Source organism: Kwoniella newhampshirensis, chromosome 6 (assembly GCF_039105145.1).
Source record: "Kwoniella newhampshirensis strain CBS 13917 chromosome 6, whole genome shotgun sequence".
Taxonomy (NCBI): domain Eukaryota; kingdom Fungi; phylum Basidiomycota; class Tremellomycetes; order Tremellales; family Cryptococcaceae; genus Kwoniella; species Kwoniella newhampshirensis.
Genome location: NC_089960.1, coordinates 1,171,152 through 1,187,227, shown reverse-complemented (window position 1 = coordinate 1,187,227; position 16,076 = coordinate 1,171,152). Strand labels below are relative to the sequence as shown.

General features: G+C 51.5%; 7 protein-coding genes across 7 annotated transcripts; 4 read left to right on the top strand and 3 right to left on the bottom strand.

The window, feature by feature from the left end:
* Positions 1 to 48: 48 nt before the first annotated feature.
* On the bottom strand, positions 49 to 1,646 carry IAR55_003600 (cytoplasmic tRNA 2-thiolation protein 1; the record flags this gene model as incomplete). The annotated part of the gene is made up of 10 exons (XM_066946707.1): positions 49 to 189; positions 240 to 293; positions 353 to 396; positions 449 to 580; positions 628 to 686; positions 746 to 860; positions 927 to 1,046; positions 1,100 to 1,214; positions 1,269 to 1,387; positions 1,457 to 1,646. 10 exons carry the CDS (start codon positions 1,644 to 1,646, stop codon positions 49 to 51), a joined length of 1,089 nt encoding a protein of 362 aa, XP_066803099.1.
* Positions 1,647 to 1,961: 315 nt separating this feature from the next.
* On the top strand, positions 1,962 to 4,401 carry IAR55_003599 (uncharacterized protein; the record flags this gene model as incomplete). The annotated part of the gene is made up of 4 exons (XM_066946706.1): positions 1,962 to 2,174; positions 2,227 to 2,445; positions 2,502 to 3,579; positions 3,626 to 4,401. 4 exons carry the CDS (start codon positions 1,962 to 1,964, stop codon positions 4,399 to 4,401), a joined length of 2,286 nt encoding a protein of 761 aa, XP_066803098.1.
* A 446-nt stretch (positions 4,402 to 4,847) lies between these two features.
* Positions 4,848 to 7,077, top strand: IAR55_003598 (TIGR01456 family HAD hydrolase; the record flags this gene model as incomplete). The annotated part of the gene is made up of 10 exons (XM_066946705.1): positions 4,848 to 4,920; positions 5,055 to 5,107; positions 5,273 to 5,364; positions 5,450 to 5,537; positions 5,631 to 5,752; positions 5,956 to 6,058; positions 6,172 to 6,365; positions 6,497 to 6,560; positions 6,679 to 6,809; positions 6,882 to 7,077. 10 exons carry the CDS (start codon positions 4,848 to 4,850, stop codon positions 7,075 to 7,077), a joined length of 1,116 nt encoding a protein of 371 aa, XP_066803097.1.
* A 183-nt stretch (positions 7,078 to 7,260) lies between these two features.
* IAR55_003597 (uncharacterized protein) lies at positions 7,261 to 9,171 on the bottom strand (the record flags this gene model as incomplete). Its single annotated transcript, XM_066946704.1, has 1 exon — positions 7,261 to 9,171. One exon carries the CDS (start codon positions 9,169 to 9,171, stop codon positions 7,261 to 7,263), a length of 1,911 nt encoding a protein of 636 aa, XP_066803096.1.
* A 604-nt stretch (positions 9,172 to 9,775) lies between these two features.
* On the top strand, positions 9,776 to 11,278 carry IAR55_003596 (uncharacterized protein; the record flags this gene model as incomplete). The annotated part of the gene is made up of 4 exons (XM_066946703.1): positions 9,776 to 10,144; positions 10,207 to 10,758; positions 10,829 to 10,956; positions 11,029 to 11,278. The coding sequence occupies 4 exons, from the start codon at positions 9,776 to 9,778 to the stop codon at positions 11,276 to 11,278; spliced, it is 1,299 nt and encodes a 432-aa protein (XP_066803095.1).
* A 317-nt stretch (positions 11,279 to 11,595) lies between these two features.
* Positions 11,596 to 12,989, bottom strand: IAR55_003595 (uncharacterized protein; the record flags this gene model as incomplete). Its single annotated transcript, XM_066946702.1, has 3 exons — positions 11,596 to 12,221; positions 12,337 to 12,498; positions 12,566 to 12,989. The coding sequence occupies 3 exons, from the start codon at positions 12,987 to 12,989 to the stop codon at positions 11,596 to 11,598; spliced, it is 1,212 nt and encodes a 403-aa protein (XP_066803094.1).
* A 513-nt stretch (positions 12,990 to 13,502) lies between these two features.
* On the top strand, positions 13,503 to 15,970 carry IAR55_003594 (uncharacterized protein; the record flags this gene model as incomplete). The annotated part of the gene is made up of 5 exons (XM_066946701.1): positions 13,503 to 14,751; positions 14,838 to 15,186; positions 15,300 to 15,368; positions 15,431 to 15,597; positions 15,663 to 15,970. The coding sequence occupies 5 exons, from the start codon at positions 13,503 to 13,505 to the stop codon at positions 15,968 to 15,970; spliced, it is 2,142 nt and encodes a 713-aa protein (XP_066803093.1).
* Positions 15,971 to 16,076: the final 106 nt, after the last annotated feature.

Below are 16,076 nucleotides of genomic sequence, written 5' to 3'. Positions count from 1 at the left end.
TGGGTAACGTAATGCAAGGTATCGTCCGCTGTAATGTCTACTCGTTTGTCATCTGATCTCAATAGCCTGGACTGCTTTCTCGATCCCCTCCGTCGGCGCAGCCGGTTGTGAGTATGACCCATATCGCTCGTACTTTGGAATTGTTCTATAACCTTCCGGTGCGGCTGTACCGCTGTCTTGTGTTTGGCGCTGAACAAAGACGTCAGCTGGGCGAGGCAAGTCTGGCAGAAGATACATACAAGCGCTGAGCGGTCGAGCCCGGCTTCGAGCCCCTCAAGTAGAGCGCAAGCTTTCTGAGGTAGGGAGATATATTAGCTTGACCCTGAAGGGTGGACTCTTCGGTGAGACTAACACAAAGGTCATTTGATGAGATATACCCGCATCGCAGACATGTTTCTGAGAGCAAGTCAGCCGCCGGTTTCATCAATCTGGCACATTGACAGCTTACGCATCGCTTTCATGCCCTTTTGCACGCTTTGCTCCAGTACAAACGACTCCCCCGAATGGATGATGTCGATGATAGCACTCGGTCGGATCGCCTCGAGGTCTTTGAGGAATACCCGGGCATGACCTCGGTAGGCTATACTCCTGTAAGCGTGTAGACATATCAGAAAGCACAGGACTCACCGTCGGGCGAGTAAATGCATTCAGTTGAGAAGTATGTCAGCTTCTTGAAGTATGCGTACCTGCGCGAACAAGGAATCAGAATGTCCCATCTCCCTTTGAACAAGGATGATTAACAAACATGACAATCTCCTTCTCGTAAGCATATTTGAAAGGCTTGCTCCGTTTGATGGTATCCTCGGATTGGGTAGTGACCGCCGTACATCTTCCCAAACGGGCAATGTCACCTCGCATGACTGAGTGATATATCGCCTCAGCTCTGTCTGATGCAGGACAATAGACATTTGAGCAGCACTACTCACTATTCATAAGCACTGTCTCAGCGATATCGTCTGCATTATGACCCGTGACGATGTGATCGACCCCCAACTGAGCAGCTCCTCGGTCGAGAGCTTGACGTCGGAAGACACCACAGAAGGTACCTGAAATGAAAGCGTGTCAGCTGCGTTGACATTGTATGTGACGACTAGCTCACAGTTGTTTCGTCGACCGACTTGCTCTACGATTTTGTCCATTGTCCATCCATACAGCTCGGAGTACGATAAGATCTTGAGGGGCAATCCATACTCTACCTGATTCTGTTTTACAGTCTGCGCATATACGGTCAGCTGGGCCTCGACTTCGACGCGAAGAAATTTACTTACCTCTAGTGAGTCGTCTCGGTATCCTGTGATACCCTCATCGATCGATAGGAGATACAGATCCAGACCGTAATCGTATCGCTTATTCAACACTGACAGCACATGCGCCAGCACCGTCGAGTCTGCCGGAACAGTGTGATCAGCAACGCCCAAGAGATCCTATGCCCGTGCCGTGTCAAGCTCTGACTCACCCTTTCCTCCACTTGCACCTATAGCTACCCTTTCTCCCCTGCTGAATATCCCTTGGCCCTCCACGATGGTGTTGTGCACCTCGGTCTCGAACACCTCGAAGAAGCAATCTTTGCAGACCTGCTGCCCTGTCTTGGGTCTTTTCACCAGTGCTCGGGCAGTGTGACATAGCGAGCAAGGTGTAGGTGGCATCTTGTCAAACTTTGGGTGTAGTTGTGATCGAGGTCGGTGTGGAGAGTGTGACACAGAAAAGTCAAAATAACGAAGAGATGTTGGGTGGCAAAAGGTGAATACAACCAGCTCGCCTAACTTTGCAATGGAAGGCACACAGGTTTAGGCACGCCTGGATCGAGTCACTGACATAACCGGTTGTGATGACTTGCTTTATTGTGTGATCCACTCCTTCACTCCCATCTCACACCATATCTCATAGCTCCCCTCGACTCACGTCCAATACATCTAGTGTGCCAGTCTCATGTTACATTCCGCCATCGACTCACAGTAACGATGACAGCATCAAGCGATCCACCGCCACCCAAAGGACCCCTGTCACCTTCCAACAGCACCCCGTTCACGTTCTCGTGTAGATGTCTCAACGTCTTGGTGGAGGGTCGTGTGCCTTTGTCAGAGGAGGACAGAGTGGACGGTACAGCCGAGGCAAGCGACAAGGAAGCGAAAGATCGGATAGACGTCTACGTACCTGCTGGATCAGAACAAGTGGTGCGTTTCTTTTACCTAGACGGAACATCATACAAGCTGATCATCAGAATAGAAACTCGCTCCGTACGTTAATTTCTGTCAAGATGACTTTGCGCCAGAGTCGGACGCCCAAGAAGGCAAAGACGATCATCATGGACGAGACACTCTTGGACCGTCTTGGCGCAAGTGCTGGTTATGTCAGACCAATTGCTTCAAGGTGCAGGGCAAGTCCAGCACCGATACCCCGGTCAAGGACGACTGGGTGATTGTGGAGCTGAAAGAGGGTGTGCTTGTAAGTGCGACCTAGTCCTGACACTCTTCGAGATGACTGCTTATAATCCTGCCTAGTATGGAGAGAAGTTAGAACGTGCCCTAGAGCAAGAATCACTCCCCTTTTCAGGTCTGCTGCTCGAAGAACCTTCCGCAACATCGTCTTTCGGTCGTCCACCTTCCAACAACGATCCATCACCTTATCCCCCTGCTTCGTCTTCCACCGATGGACGATCACCCCTCATTCCACCACCTCATGATCCTTTCTTCCTTCCACCGCCCTTCATTCCCTCTCACCCTCACCTGCGTGACTTATGCGACCAAGCTGGCGACTACCTGAAAATCGCACATTCCAGACTAGAAGATCAGGTCAGACGTTACATCGCCCATAAAGCCCAGGAAATGCGTGAGCTGGAAGAGAGAGTCAGAGGCGAAGTCGAGTTGTTGTGGGAGAAGTACAAAGACGGTCCGGCATATAAGGATGAGACGCCACAGAGTCGAAGTGCGAGTGCTAGCAGAGCTTCAACCGGAGAGACGCAACGGCATAACAGTATATCAGGCTCTTCTCGCCCACTGAATGATCCCAATGACAATCCCATCATCAAAGCCGCTAGCTCTCCCCTTGGCTCTGCTCCCCCAGGTGGTTCACTGCTTGCTCAATCTCTCTCAGCCAACACGTTCTATGCCCCACCTCCAACATCCAACATCCCGACGTCTGTTAAAGACGAAGTCGACGACACTATCAATCGGGTCGCCAGCACATATGAAAAGAAGGATGACAGCCGTGCCGTGGCGATGAGCTACGTTTTCAGCAGTCTTGCTGATCGTACAGGAAACAGTGCGCCTGGTCCAGCAAGTCACAGTCGACGGAAGAGCTCGACATCCAAAGTCATAGATCAAGACCTTCATGACAAAGATAGTTGGGCAGATGACGAGCGGCTGAATGCGAACATGTTGACCGTACCTGGAAGCAAGATGGACGCCGTGGAAGAGGAAGAGGCAGCGGAAGGGAGAACACCGAGACCAAGGACTGTCAAGCAGCTGTACAGCGAGGAGAAGATCACGAAGGAGAAGGGTAAGGAGAAAGGCAAGGTCACGTTCGAGGACCCGGCACCTGTGATGGAGAAGCAGGATGATGAGAAGTCGGATCAGGAAGGTGAGTTTCTCGTGGACTCTTTGAAGCGCCACTAATTGCTTAGCAGAATATGTGTTCGACTTCGAGCTCGATGAGGATTCCCCTCCGCCACCCGCCACCGACACAAAGGTATGTGCCTACGCAGATAGCAACGTTCCTACATCCCGCCCTCGTAACATGGTCGAACTGAACTTGTCTCACACATTCGCGGCCGATGCACCTTCTCATCGAGCCGCTTGGCGACGAATTGAGCAGAACGGATCTTTGTACGCTACTCTCCGCCGCGGTTCGTCCTCTACCCTGGACGAAGATGGCGCTGTGGACGAGAGCCAGATCAGTAAACTGGCCATGTCCATGCCAATGGCGATCCATCTCCCAAAATCGAATACCCGCAGTGCTGTATTGGAGTTTGAGCGAAAAACATCGCTGTCTGAAAGAGAAGGGAAGCTGGTTCCTCCGTTATTGAGGGTTATGAAGGAACGAGGGACACCACAAAATCAATCGGGCCCCAGTCCCGGTAGCAATTCATTAGGGCTAGGTGTACCTACGAGCATATCCCGAGGCAGGATTCCGAGTATCACCGAGACGCCAAGGAATACGAGATCTGCTTCGGCATCGAGAGAAAGGGAGCAACTGAAATCGTACGCGGCGGACCCTGGAGCAATCTTTGAGTCTCTTGCGGATGATGGAGAGGACGAGGAGGAGGCTGGGGAGAACGATAACGGTGATGATCAAGAAGGAACATTAAGAGAACATAGAGGTTTCGTTCCTCCTCACGTGCTGGCAAGGAAGGAGACGAAAGAGGAGTTGCCAGATGTGGGATGGAGAAGCTTGGCTTCGTAAGAGATGTGTGGGGCTGGGCAGAGAACACGCGCGATACAAGTGTACGATCTTGCATGAGAAGAAGTGGAAAGGTTTTCAAATGCGTAACTGATTGTATCGTACCTGATACAGCTTGATTTTTGATGTTGTTGGTAGCTAAGTCTTCGGTTCGTAGTGCAGTAACCTTGAGATTGAGATACTATACTATGTTAGTCTTGTCACAGTCTCAAAGAACGACCATCCACGCATCCAGAATGATGTTTACAATAATGGCCACGCCAGGTAGAGAGAGATAGCCGAGAGATAGAGATCCGTTGACGGCGTTCACTGAATTCCGGAGGTTATCGTCGTCGTCGCGAGCGCGTCATTTACGACAGAAATAATCTACGAGTATCTGTCTTTCTTTCTCGAGTCTCGACTACAAGTAGTACAATCACTCTCATCCAGTGACTCAAAACCCGAAAATCATGTTGAGATCATCAAGAAGAAGAACGACCGAGATCTTCAAATCCACTCTCGCGTCGAGAAGGAGCTTGAACAGTGAGTGTGAACATTCTGCATCTCTCGCTCACGGGCGTACCGAGCTCGAGCCAGTGTCAGAGAGACACTGAAACGGATGGTTGACCTGTTGAAGTGTACGGTGAACGATGTCTGACTGTGTCTGCTGAGTCCAGGTCATTCGAGTTCTGTCCCTTTTCCGGAGAAGCTGGCATTCGCATTTGACATTGTGAGTCCAATGTCGCACTTCCACCCTCCGCCTCGATAGTGTTGTAACATCCCTCCACCTTCTCCTTGACATCGACCATCACCTAGCAGCAGCCTTACCTGTGCTTCGATCATAAATGTGAAAATCCGTCTAGCATAGCTAAGGGCTGATGTTCCGCTCAAATAGGACGGCGTGCTCAAACAAGGTCATCACAATGTCTTGCCGCAAGCCAAGAGGGTATTGCAACTGTTATCAGGATCAGATGGGAGATTGTCAAAGTGGGTGAATCGACCCGAGAAAGGGCTACGACCCGGTCAGAGAAAGCGTATAGATCCGGCCCTGACTGACTGTTCTCGTCGATAGACCCATCCCATTCTTATTGATTACGAATGGAGGAGGTGTCCCGGATGAAGAGAGAAGAGCGGCCCTCTCTTCAGAACTAGGCGTGCAAGTGGGTCGTCCCGCTATCTCCAACAACGACACTCCAGCTTCCGCATCTTGCTCAATGACGTGAAACCTCGATCGGGCTGACCTGTCCGCACAGCTTGGTCCAGATCAACTGGTGCAGAGTCATACACCTCTGAGAGACTATGTGAAGAAATATCAAGAGAAACCTGTTCTGGTGATAGGCGGGGCTGGAGAGAGTTGCAGGAGAGTCGCAGAATCGTGAGTGCACACCTGATCATCGTATCACTATGTGTGAAGCGGACAACGCACGCAGCAGTGGCTCAGGGCACTTGTGGGCGAAGGTTGTAAGGGGGAGAACGAGTTGTCTGTTTTGATAAGGATTTCGTATGACACAAGGGGCAACAGAATAATCGCTCCGCTGCTCTCTAGACTTGGCTTGAACATTGCTTACACCGTCTCAGATATGGCCTCAAACACGCGTACATACCCCAAGATATCATCAAGTGGAGGCCGGCGATATGGGACAGAACACAACTAACGAAAGGGGAAGAGTCCTTTGCAAAGGTGAGTAAGAAGCTCGTCACACATCTGACCGAGCCGTCGAGCCGTCGAGCAGGAAGGCAGGCCTTCCTTGATATATCTTAAATGATTGAGCACTGATATTCTTTCACTTAAAGACCGTCGACTTCTCCCAGATCCCGCTGTCCGCCGTATTCGTCATGCATGACACCCATGATTGGGGTCGCGATATCATGCTCATCCTCGATACTTTGTCGGCGAAAGATGGAATCCTTGGGACTCGAAGAGAGAACAGGGACGATCAGGGAGAGGTCGAGTTGGTCTTGAGCAATGCGGATGTGGAGTGGAGATCGTGAGTGTGGAGTGGTCAAGCAAGTTGGGCACTTCAATGGAAATATCAAGCGGCAATCGCGAGGCTCTGTTTCTGGGAAGACGAGATCTCATCATGAGAGAGATCCTTGCTGACTTCGATCGATGTTCTAGCGACTGGCCGATATCTCGTCTGGGTCAAGGAGCGTTCCGACTCTCTCTTGAGGCGGTGTACAAGGTGAGCTGTCACTTCTACGCTCCCGTCTCGCTTCGAATGCTCTCACCATGATCAACAGTGGCGCGGCGCACCTGATTATGGTCAATGCTGATTGTACCCATTTCTGTTCGGCCGCCAGGCGACCACCGGCTTGCAACTCCCATATAAGCAATTCGGTAAACCCTTCAAAGCGACATACGACTTCTCCGAGCTATCCCTACGAAGATATCTATCTTCAGTAGGCAGGAATCCCGACGTCCCCCTAAATGTGTGAGTCAGGTCTGACAAATCTCCAAATGTCCACAATATGCTGACTTGGCGTGACTTTCTCTTTGGTCTCAGATACATGGTTGGAGACAATCCCGCGTCCGATATCGCCGGAGCAAACGCGCACGGTTGGTCTTCGATCCTCGTTCGAACAGGTGTTTTTAGAGATCCGAACGGGGAGGTACCGGAACATGAACCGACGGTCATCGCGGACGATGTGGAGAAAGGTGTAGAGTGGGCTATAAGACGAGAGACGGGTTTGATCTTGTAACGGTAGTCTTCTGAGATGGAATGGGAGTTAGATTGACTAGATATATAGTTTCTTATACATTGCATGTGAGATATATGGATGATAATAGGTATGAAGGTATATTGCACTGCATTGCAAAATGCTGATGAAGTAGATGATGACCGTGAAGGGGATGAGTGATCTGTCTGGTCAGGAGTCAGGAGATCATCCAACTGCTCGCGCTAGGATCGGTTCAGAAACGGTCGGATCATCGTATGTCGTCGTATATGCCGACCCGGATGTGGTCTCCGGCGATATAAACCGTATATCATCATAATTCGGTCTTGGTTGATCAAACCTCGCTGGTATCGGATTCGGAATACGGGTGTCGGACATGGACGGCCTTCCGAGCGAGCTCTCTTCCTGCGACGAGTGATCCTTGACAGCCTCGGCAGATTCCTCCATCTCATTTCGAGTCCATGGATGCTTCCCCTCCTCCTTACTCTGTGAGATGGATTGCTGATCACTTTCAATGACTGATTCTCCGACCCAACTGTATCCCCACAATCGACGACCTGCTGCCCCTTCCCCCACTGAACGCATATTTTTCACCCACCCTTTCTCCTCCAACATGTGCACCACCCGCCTCCATCGTTTATTCATCGTTCCAATCCGCCGAAATCGTATTCTCACTTCCGCCTTCGTTTCGTTCTTATCACCCATAAGTCCTCCATCATCTCGCTCTTGTTCCAGTCGGATAGAAGCGAACCATCCCTCCCACGCTATTTGACACAGCAGCGGAAGATCGTGCTGCAGAGCATGGAGAGCGACATGACGCCATGTCTCGGGTCCGGGGGGGAGACGATACTGTCGGAATAGGGAGATGGTGGCTACAAGCAGTTCGGTCTGCTGTTTGCAGTCAGCGGGCGTGGGTTCTGAGGAAAACAAGGTCTCATTGGAAGGTGAAGAGAGTCTGGTAGTGGCGCGAGTGGGTGGGCGTGAAGAGGAGAGAATTGAGAGAATGAAGAGATGAAGAGTTTGTCTGTTCGGTGGTTGGGACCAATGAGCTTGATACGTCGATAACAGGTCGAGAGGGTCGAGTTGGACGGTGACATCTCCTGCGATTTCATCTGAAGGAGAGAGACGAGACAAATACGCCAGGTAAAGATGCAACATCCTCAACCCTGCATATCCGACCTTCTTGCCATCTAGGCCAGCCCCGGATGTTGTCCTCGCCTGGTCATTGTCGGTAGTTGTATCCAGTAATCCCAACGCATCGCCAAAATCCGGAGCATCGCCCTCCAGTATCAGGTAATGCAGATGGCGCAGTAATTCCTCCGTGGTATATCTCGTCGAAGTCAGTTTGTCCAGTGGAGGAAGGTCCTTGATTGCCCATCTATTCGGTCTTTTCACACTCTTGTATTTCTTCTTTCCCGCATTCTTGTCTGAAGGAGAAGAGTAAGCTGAAAGCGGATCGATTTCTTCATCATCCATCTTCTGCTTTCCCTTGGACGATAGTGACGAAGAATTGGGTATGGACAATCGTCGACCTAGAGGTGAGATACGTCTTTGATTCATCAGACGATAAATTTCCCGCTCGGTCCTCATGTCTCCCGTTCGTCGAGCGTATTCGGCAAGTAGAGAGCCGGATGAGAGGGTGAAATGAGAAGGGTGAGCACGGAGTGTGAGGAAGAGGGCGGACGCGGGCGGTGGATTTGGATGAAGGAGAGTTTCATGGATTAGTGATTTTGATCTTGGTTGGAAACTGATGGAAGTGGGAGAGCTGCTGGGTTCGTTGACGATCGACGTAGGGGCCGAAGAGGAAAACGGCGGGACGTCCTGTAGGATGTCAGGTCGAGGTGATTTGCGATACGAGGGAGGAAGGAGCGGTGGACGTAACCTTGCTCGTGAAGGTGGTCGAGGTGTTCGAGACGAGCTGGCCGCTGTCTCGCTCTGGTACACCGACGAAGAAGACGAAGAGACAGCGTCATTTCGGTGGTTCGAAGGCTGTGTTTTCGCTTGTGATGAGTACAACGGAGACCTAGACGAACCACTTGATGCCCTAGCTGCCCAAGGTAGCAGGAATCCCAGCTCGACAACATTCGTGTACCCCCTCGAGGGCAAACGAGGTGTCATGCCGTTTCGGCTGTCGAGGCTCTGGGGATCGGACACGTGTAGAGATTACTATGGTCGTCGAGAATAGAGGCGAGTCATTGTATCAAGCCTGTCTGGGGAAAGGTGTTCCAATGTCAAGTACAGGAACACAAACAGCTATTTGATGAGACGAATATGGTCGTTGTCATCGTCACAAGAGACCAAAAGACCAAAAGACCTGGGCTTCTCGCCGGCCGACTTTGACTTTTGGGACATGAAACGGAGATGAGCAAGTCCTCCGTTTGTGAGTGGTAACTATTTGATCCCGGGATAAATCCAGATTTAAACACATGCAGAAATAACAGCGCAACATCCCGCCGGTTCCAGCACGTAGCCGATCTGTTTACGTCATCGAGTCTGTTGTGATGATTGATGATGATGCTAATTAGAGATTACAAAAAGAAGTTGGCAACGTTTGTTATCAGGTGATCAAAAAGCGTTTCTCCTGTATCCGCTGATTGTGGTGACGACTCCCTCTCAATCTCTGCTGCTGACAATCAAGCTATAACATCAGCACTTGACCCTCCTTCTTCCCCTGCCCCTTTTTTCTGCATTGCTCCACCAACCCTCTACAAACACACGCACCATGGAATTCATCCCATCTTCTGCGACAGCTCAGGACAAGCCAAAGAACATCTACCCCTGTCTCGCGACCATCACTATCAACTCTCCCTCGTCCGAGCCAAGGAACACTCGCCGGCTCTCAACAGGGTCATTCGGGTCGGATGGTGGAGGCGCGGAAGGGAACGCCCTCCAGAGGGTCATCTCGGGGGGGAGGAGGAAGAGCTCGTTCGGTCCCATCGCTGTAGATAGCAATGCCCCCGGTGGTGGGGCCATGGGTTCAGGACGAAGGCGGAGTTTCGGGATCGGGACGGGTGGTGGAGGTGTTGGAGAGGACGAAGGCAAGGGGATTGAGGGGAAGTGGTATTGGCGTGTGCAAGCTGGCGTGACCGACGTGAGCATCCATCTTGAACCCCGACTTTCACAGAGATTTCTGATGCACAACCGTATGAACAGACCCACCTCGTCGTCTTGCCTTTGACTGATCCCGCAAACCCGGTACTCACCACGCCGCCGGCTCCTCTTTCTCACGCGATGCCGTCACACTCCACTCATGCGGCAGCAGGAACCAGGACCGAAGGTGGCGGTTCAGCTGGTACAAGCGAAGAGGATACCGGCATGGTCGCAAAGATGAAGAATCTCTTCCGTCGAACTTCTACTACCAACACGAACACGAACACGAACACCTCCGGTAACCCTAGCATCAGAGACACAATCGTCACGCAAGAGGACAACTCGTCGTCGGCATTTGGCACGGCACACACTGCGACTTCCGGCTCAAAGGAAGAGAAGGTCATCGATCAGACTCCAAGGGGCGAGATGTTGCCCTCTGCCAAGGGGAACGCTATCGGCGCGACTAATGTCAACTCGAACGCGGAGCTCGGATGGCCAGGTATGATCCAAGGTGAGAAGCTGGGTGGTATCTTGGTGTCCCTTCATGGTGTGGAGAAGGGGAAGGTCACCCTGGGGGGAGGGAAGAAGGGTGAGGGTAGTTGGGTGACTGTGCCGGTGAGTGATTACATCCTTTGACTCAAACAAAGGCGAACAAAGCTGTATGTCGCTCATAACATGCGCGTAGATCACATCTCACTTTTCCAATCTGGTGCACCCGATGCTCGAGTCGGTTGGCTTTAACAAACACGACAACTTCCCCAAGTCCGGAACCATCAAGTTTGAGTTCGATAAGGAGTGGATTGGCGCAAAGGGGTAAGTGGTGTCGAGCGAGAACACCTAACGAGGTGATCAGACTGGCTGAACATTCAAATTTGCACCTCTTAGCGAGGCGGAACTTCTCCACCATTACATCACCAAGGCGCTCGAGTCTCTCCCCTCGCAGCCGTCTCACGCCGAGAGGTCCCCTCCTCAGCCTACCAACTTCCAGCTCGGAGGCGGCAATTTCCCCCAACAGACCTTTGCCGATGATGACAATGCTGCTGCAGGTGCCGGCGATAGGCCCATCTTCGTGGAGGATGTGGCTCCGGAGGACAGTGTGACGAGCAGCAGGAGTGGTAAAGTTGGTGGCGAGTGAGCGGGTCCGTCTCGGTTGGTCAAGTTGATCAGAGACGGACGTTCAAGTTTACGGTTTCCCAAGTTATTGTTTCCGAGGGTCTCTGTGTATAAAGTATGGTCAAATCAGGTTGGGTAATATTGTACATAGTCAAATCAAGTCGAAACGAAAACGAAAAGCCAATCATACGAAGTTATCCAAGCACGTCCTTCACCATGTATCATACGTATCATGAGCAGGGTCACGAAATTCGTCGCAGAGAAACGACTGATTCTTCTCATTACCCAGCGGCCTAGTGCTTCAAACCGAGTGACTATTCTATCTATATGAAACCTGCTCTACTCCCCCTTGATGAGTTTCTCCAAGTTCAACTCTTTTCCTTCGGATTTCAACATCCCTTCGATCACTGCCAAATCCCAGAGGGCGCCTCGTGGATCTCCATAATCCTTCTCATCGTCCTTCTTCCCCTCTTTCAAAGCCTTGATAGCCTGTGCAAACATTCGAATCTCCACTTCAACACCTTCCGGATTCCCCTTCTTCTCTACCTTCTCGACCCCACTCCCGCTGGCAGGATAGATATTGAAGATCCATTCCCTGCTGGGACTGGATATAAGCGTAGCAACACCGTTGAGGAAGGTGATTGTCAATCCGTTCGGAGAGCGAGTCTCTGGTGGAGTGTCCGGCAATGCGAAAGACATGAAAATCTGACCTGTAGGAGCCGATTGACCAGGAGTCGAAGCGAGATCTTTCTCGCTGTGGATCGCTGTGGACAGCTTGGTCGTGGGTCCATTGGGAGATACAGTGGACGAGGGGGATGGGAGAGAGATGGCGGTGAGGGTGTCGTGGGGGAGTAGGAAGGCTCGGTGGAGATGCGAGTATGAGACGAGTGAGGCCGGTTGCGCGGAAGGAGGAAGTACAGTTCGGAGGAGTGCCGCCCAATGGACCCCGCCATCGAGGAGGAACCCTGGGCAAGTGTCAGATGATGTATAATCACAACAATTCTCCATCGTCTGAAGATTGTCTTTTGCGGAGATGGAAGAATGCCTGGTTGAGAGCGCACGATAGACATGCCGACTCACCACCCTGATATGCTGGCACAGTACGCCATTCTGTCGAGTGGTATTTCGAGCCATCCTCAACATATCCCTCAGCGTTGAGCTTCCAGTGGAGAATAGGACCAAGCTCTGGCGTGCTGGCGAGCTTCTCACCAGCGGATCGTAGGACCGGCTCATGGGCGTAGTCTACGTCACGTGAGCGTCAGATACCTCTTGAGATCTTGTGTGGTTGTCATCAACATCTCAAACTCACTTTCAGCGATTCGCCAGATGAGACCTTTTGGCTTATAAACCTTCTCGTATTCCTCTACCAAACGTCTTGCTTCTTCCACATCTTTACCCAGGGGTTTCTCACTGAGAACATGTTTACCGGCTTTCCAAGCCTTCCTGACCAATTCAGGTTGAGCAGTGATTGGCAAGACCAAAAGCACCGCATCGATCTCCGGGTCGTTCAGCACCTTCTCCAAGCCCTCGGGACCATCCTGGATCGCTGGAGCGGGGGCGATCCCCGACTCGACGGCTTTGGAATGAAGAGTGTTTGCGGATGTGGGGGAACGTGACCAGATGGTGTGGAGGGAGAGGTTCTTGGCGGATGTGAGAGTGAGCAGAGCGGGAAGATAGGCTGCTTGAGCGAACACGCCAGAACCGAGAAGAGCGACGTTGACGTTGGATGTCATCGCGAATGACCGTTTGACGAGGAGAAACGAGACAGCTGCTTCGACGACTGTATGTGTCAGGTACGAAGAGTTATGACTGGAAGATATATATATATCCATGAAGCAAGAGAAGGGTTAAGAGAGAGAGAGGGATTGGATGATAGATATCTTGAATGAAATCCACGCACATGTCCGACTCTTTTCGGAATGAATTCCGGTTCCCGTGCGGTTGTCCGGCGCTTTGATCATTGCGGGGTAAAACCAAAACACGTGGTGACTAACCGAGATGGAATGCGGGGTAAGACTTCGATCGATCTGGTACGAGTGAAATCATATCATCAAGTGAAACATGCGCGCATCGATGTGAGCACTATTATTGCGGAGGATCTCTCTGTAGTGTGACATTGATCCCATCTCACTTGTCATTTGCAAGTAGATCCAGAGAAATCACCCAGTGCACATCATATGCTCTCACCCCGTCGTATCACTTGTTCGATCCACCTACACACAAGCACTCGACGATCACTGTTCACCATGTCCAATCGACAGAACACCTTTGTCCATCTTCATACATTCGACCTACGTCTTCACGACTCGCCATCCCTTCACATCTCCCATCAGCCCAACCATCCTTCCACCCATTTCCTGCCCATCTACATCTTCGATCCTCGTCAATTAGATCTCTCCGGTCTTCCCAATGCTCCCTCATCGCCGTCGTCCTCGGAATCAGACACTGTCGCCAAAGAGCAGATCGAGGATCACACGACTCATCGTCACAAACCGACGAGGGCATCTCCCAAATCTCGTGTGGGAGGATTTCATCGGACATCGCCGTATCGATTACGATTCTTGCTCGAGGCGGTTTACTCTCTTCGAGAGGGGTATCGAAGGAGCGGAGGAGATATGTTGATAGGGTATGGAAAACCGGAAGTCGTACTCCCCTCTCTCATCAAGAACCTCAATGGAGGAGAAACGACAGTGGTGCAAGACGTCTATGCTCAGAAGGAATATACTGTGGAAGAAGTGGGGATGCTTCGAAGGTTGAGTGATGCTCTGAGAGAAATTGGAGATGGATCCGAAGTTCACTTTGGACTGAATGATAGCAAGACCTTGTTGCCGCTGGATCATCTCCCCTTCAAAGCTTCAAAAGATACGCCAGATGTCTACACCTCATTCAGGAAGAACGTAGAAGGTCTAGGACTGGATCTAGGAGGTGGGATGTTGGTCGAACCTCTGCACACGGCCCAATGGGATCAGGATGGTCAAGGAGTGAGAGTTTGTGTCGGGAAGAACAGAACCAAACTCAAGCCATTCCCCCGATTGGATCTGAAGAATACCGGTTTAAGCACTAGAGAAGGAGGGTGGATCTCTCAAGATGACAAATTTGATACGATAGACGGGATGTATTCGGTTCTCGCACAACCGTTACTCGACAACCCTCCGATCGGAGGATGGTCGTCCGCTACCCCAACGAACACCGAGTCTCTACCCCCCTTGCACCCATCGACAGCCGTCCCCTTCTTGGGCTCCGAAACAGCCGGTTTGGCTAGATTGGAAGATTATGTCGGTCATCCCGACTCGAGCTCGAAACAAGGCTGGCAAGGAGGGGCCAAGGCGCGTCGATATAAGGAGACGAGAAACGGACTGCTGGGTGAAGCATTCAGTACCAAGTTCTCGGCGTGGTTCTCGTTAGGCAGCCTGAGTCCGAAAGAGGTGGGATGGAGGGTTGGGGGCATGTTGGATAGTGTTGCCAGAGACAAGGAGGCGTACAAGAACGTCTACTGTGAGTCGATCGGAGACCATATTCCAGACGCATTGGGATTCCTTTGTCATCCAAGCCCGGCACTGGGCTGACCTTTCGAATCGTAGGGATTCTATTCGAGCTTCTCTGGCGTGATTTCTTCCAATTCACAACGTACAAATACTCCCTAACTCCAACCACCAAAGCGAAACAACCCACACCTTTCACCCCAAACTCAACCCTCTTCAATCCGACAGGCTACTCGTCTCAGATCTCCACTTATCCTGCGAATCAAAGACCCAGACCGTCCGATTGGCATAGTCCGAACCTCGATGATCCGGAAGATCCGGCGAGGAAGTGGTGTGAGGGCAGGACGGGTGTGCCCTTCATCGATGCGAATATGAGGGAGTTGAAGGAGACGGGTTGGATGAGCAATAGAGGGAGACAGAATGTTGCGAGCTTCTTGGTGAAAGATCTGTGAGTGAGCCATCATCCGTGGCGACTGCGACCACAACTGCGAACAGAGCGGAGTGAGCGCGGGAAAGACAGTCGAGTCAACACCTGAGCGCTGACTCGCAAATGTTTTTCAGGTATGTGGATTGGCGAATTGGTGCAGAATTCTTCGAGATGCATCTCGTAGACTATGACACCTGTTCAAAGTGAGTCACGGACACTCTGTCATTTCACACATTTGGGTGGTTACTGAACTCCTTTGGCGCAGCTGGGGAAACTGGCAGTACCAAGCTGGAGTAGGTAACGATCCTCGATCTTCGAGGCAGTTCAATCCCATCAAGCAGGCGGGCAGTTACGATCCTACCAACGAATATGTCCAACTCTGGATACCAGAATTGAAAGGTGTACCAAAGGAATATGTTCAAGTACCATGGGGTGGGTCGCACGCATATCCGTGGTATGGTGAAGGTGTGTGGCTGACACGAGTTGATGGATCATAGTGATGAATGACAAGTCCAAGTTGGGAGAATATGAGAAGAAACCAATCTCAGAAAGTCCGAATTGGAAGAAGTTTTATCCTGGGAACGGTGGGGGTAGAGGCGGCGGAGGGGGAGGAAGTCACGGGTCTTCAGGTGGTGGAGGCAGTGGAGGACGAGGCGGAGCGCGTTCAGGTTATGGAGAAAGGAACGGGCATGTAGGAGGCGCTGGAGGAGGGACAGGTGGCCGAGGTGGAAGGCGAGGACGAGGACGCAGTGGGCATGGATCTGGCAATCGGGGTCCAAAAGGTGGCATGATGAACGATGAGTAGAACAAGGCAGGTGACGATCGAACAGCTTCGAAATGGTGAGAGGTACAACATATGCATTTGTTTCGTTGCTAGATGTGAAGGCGACAAGTGACGAGCTGGCGCACAT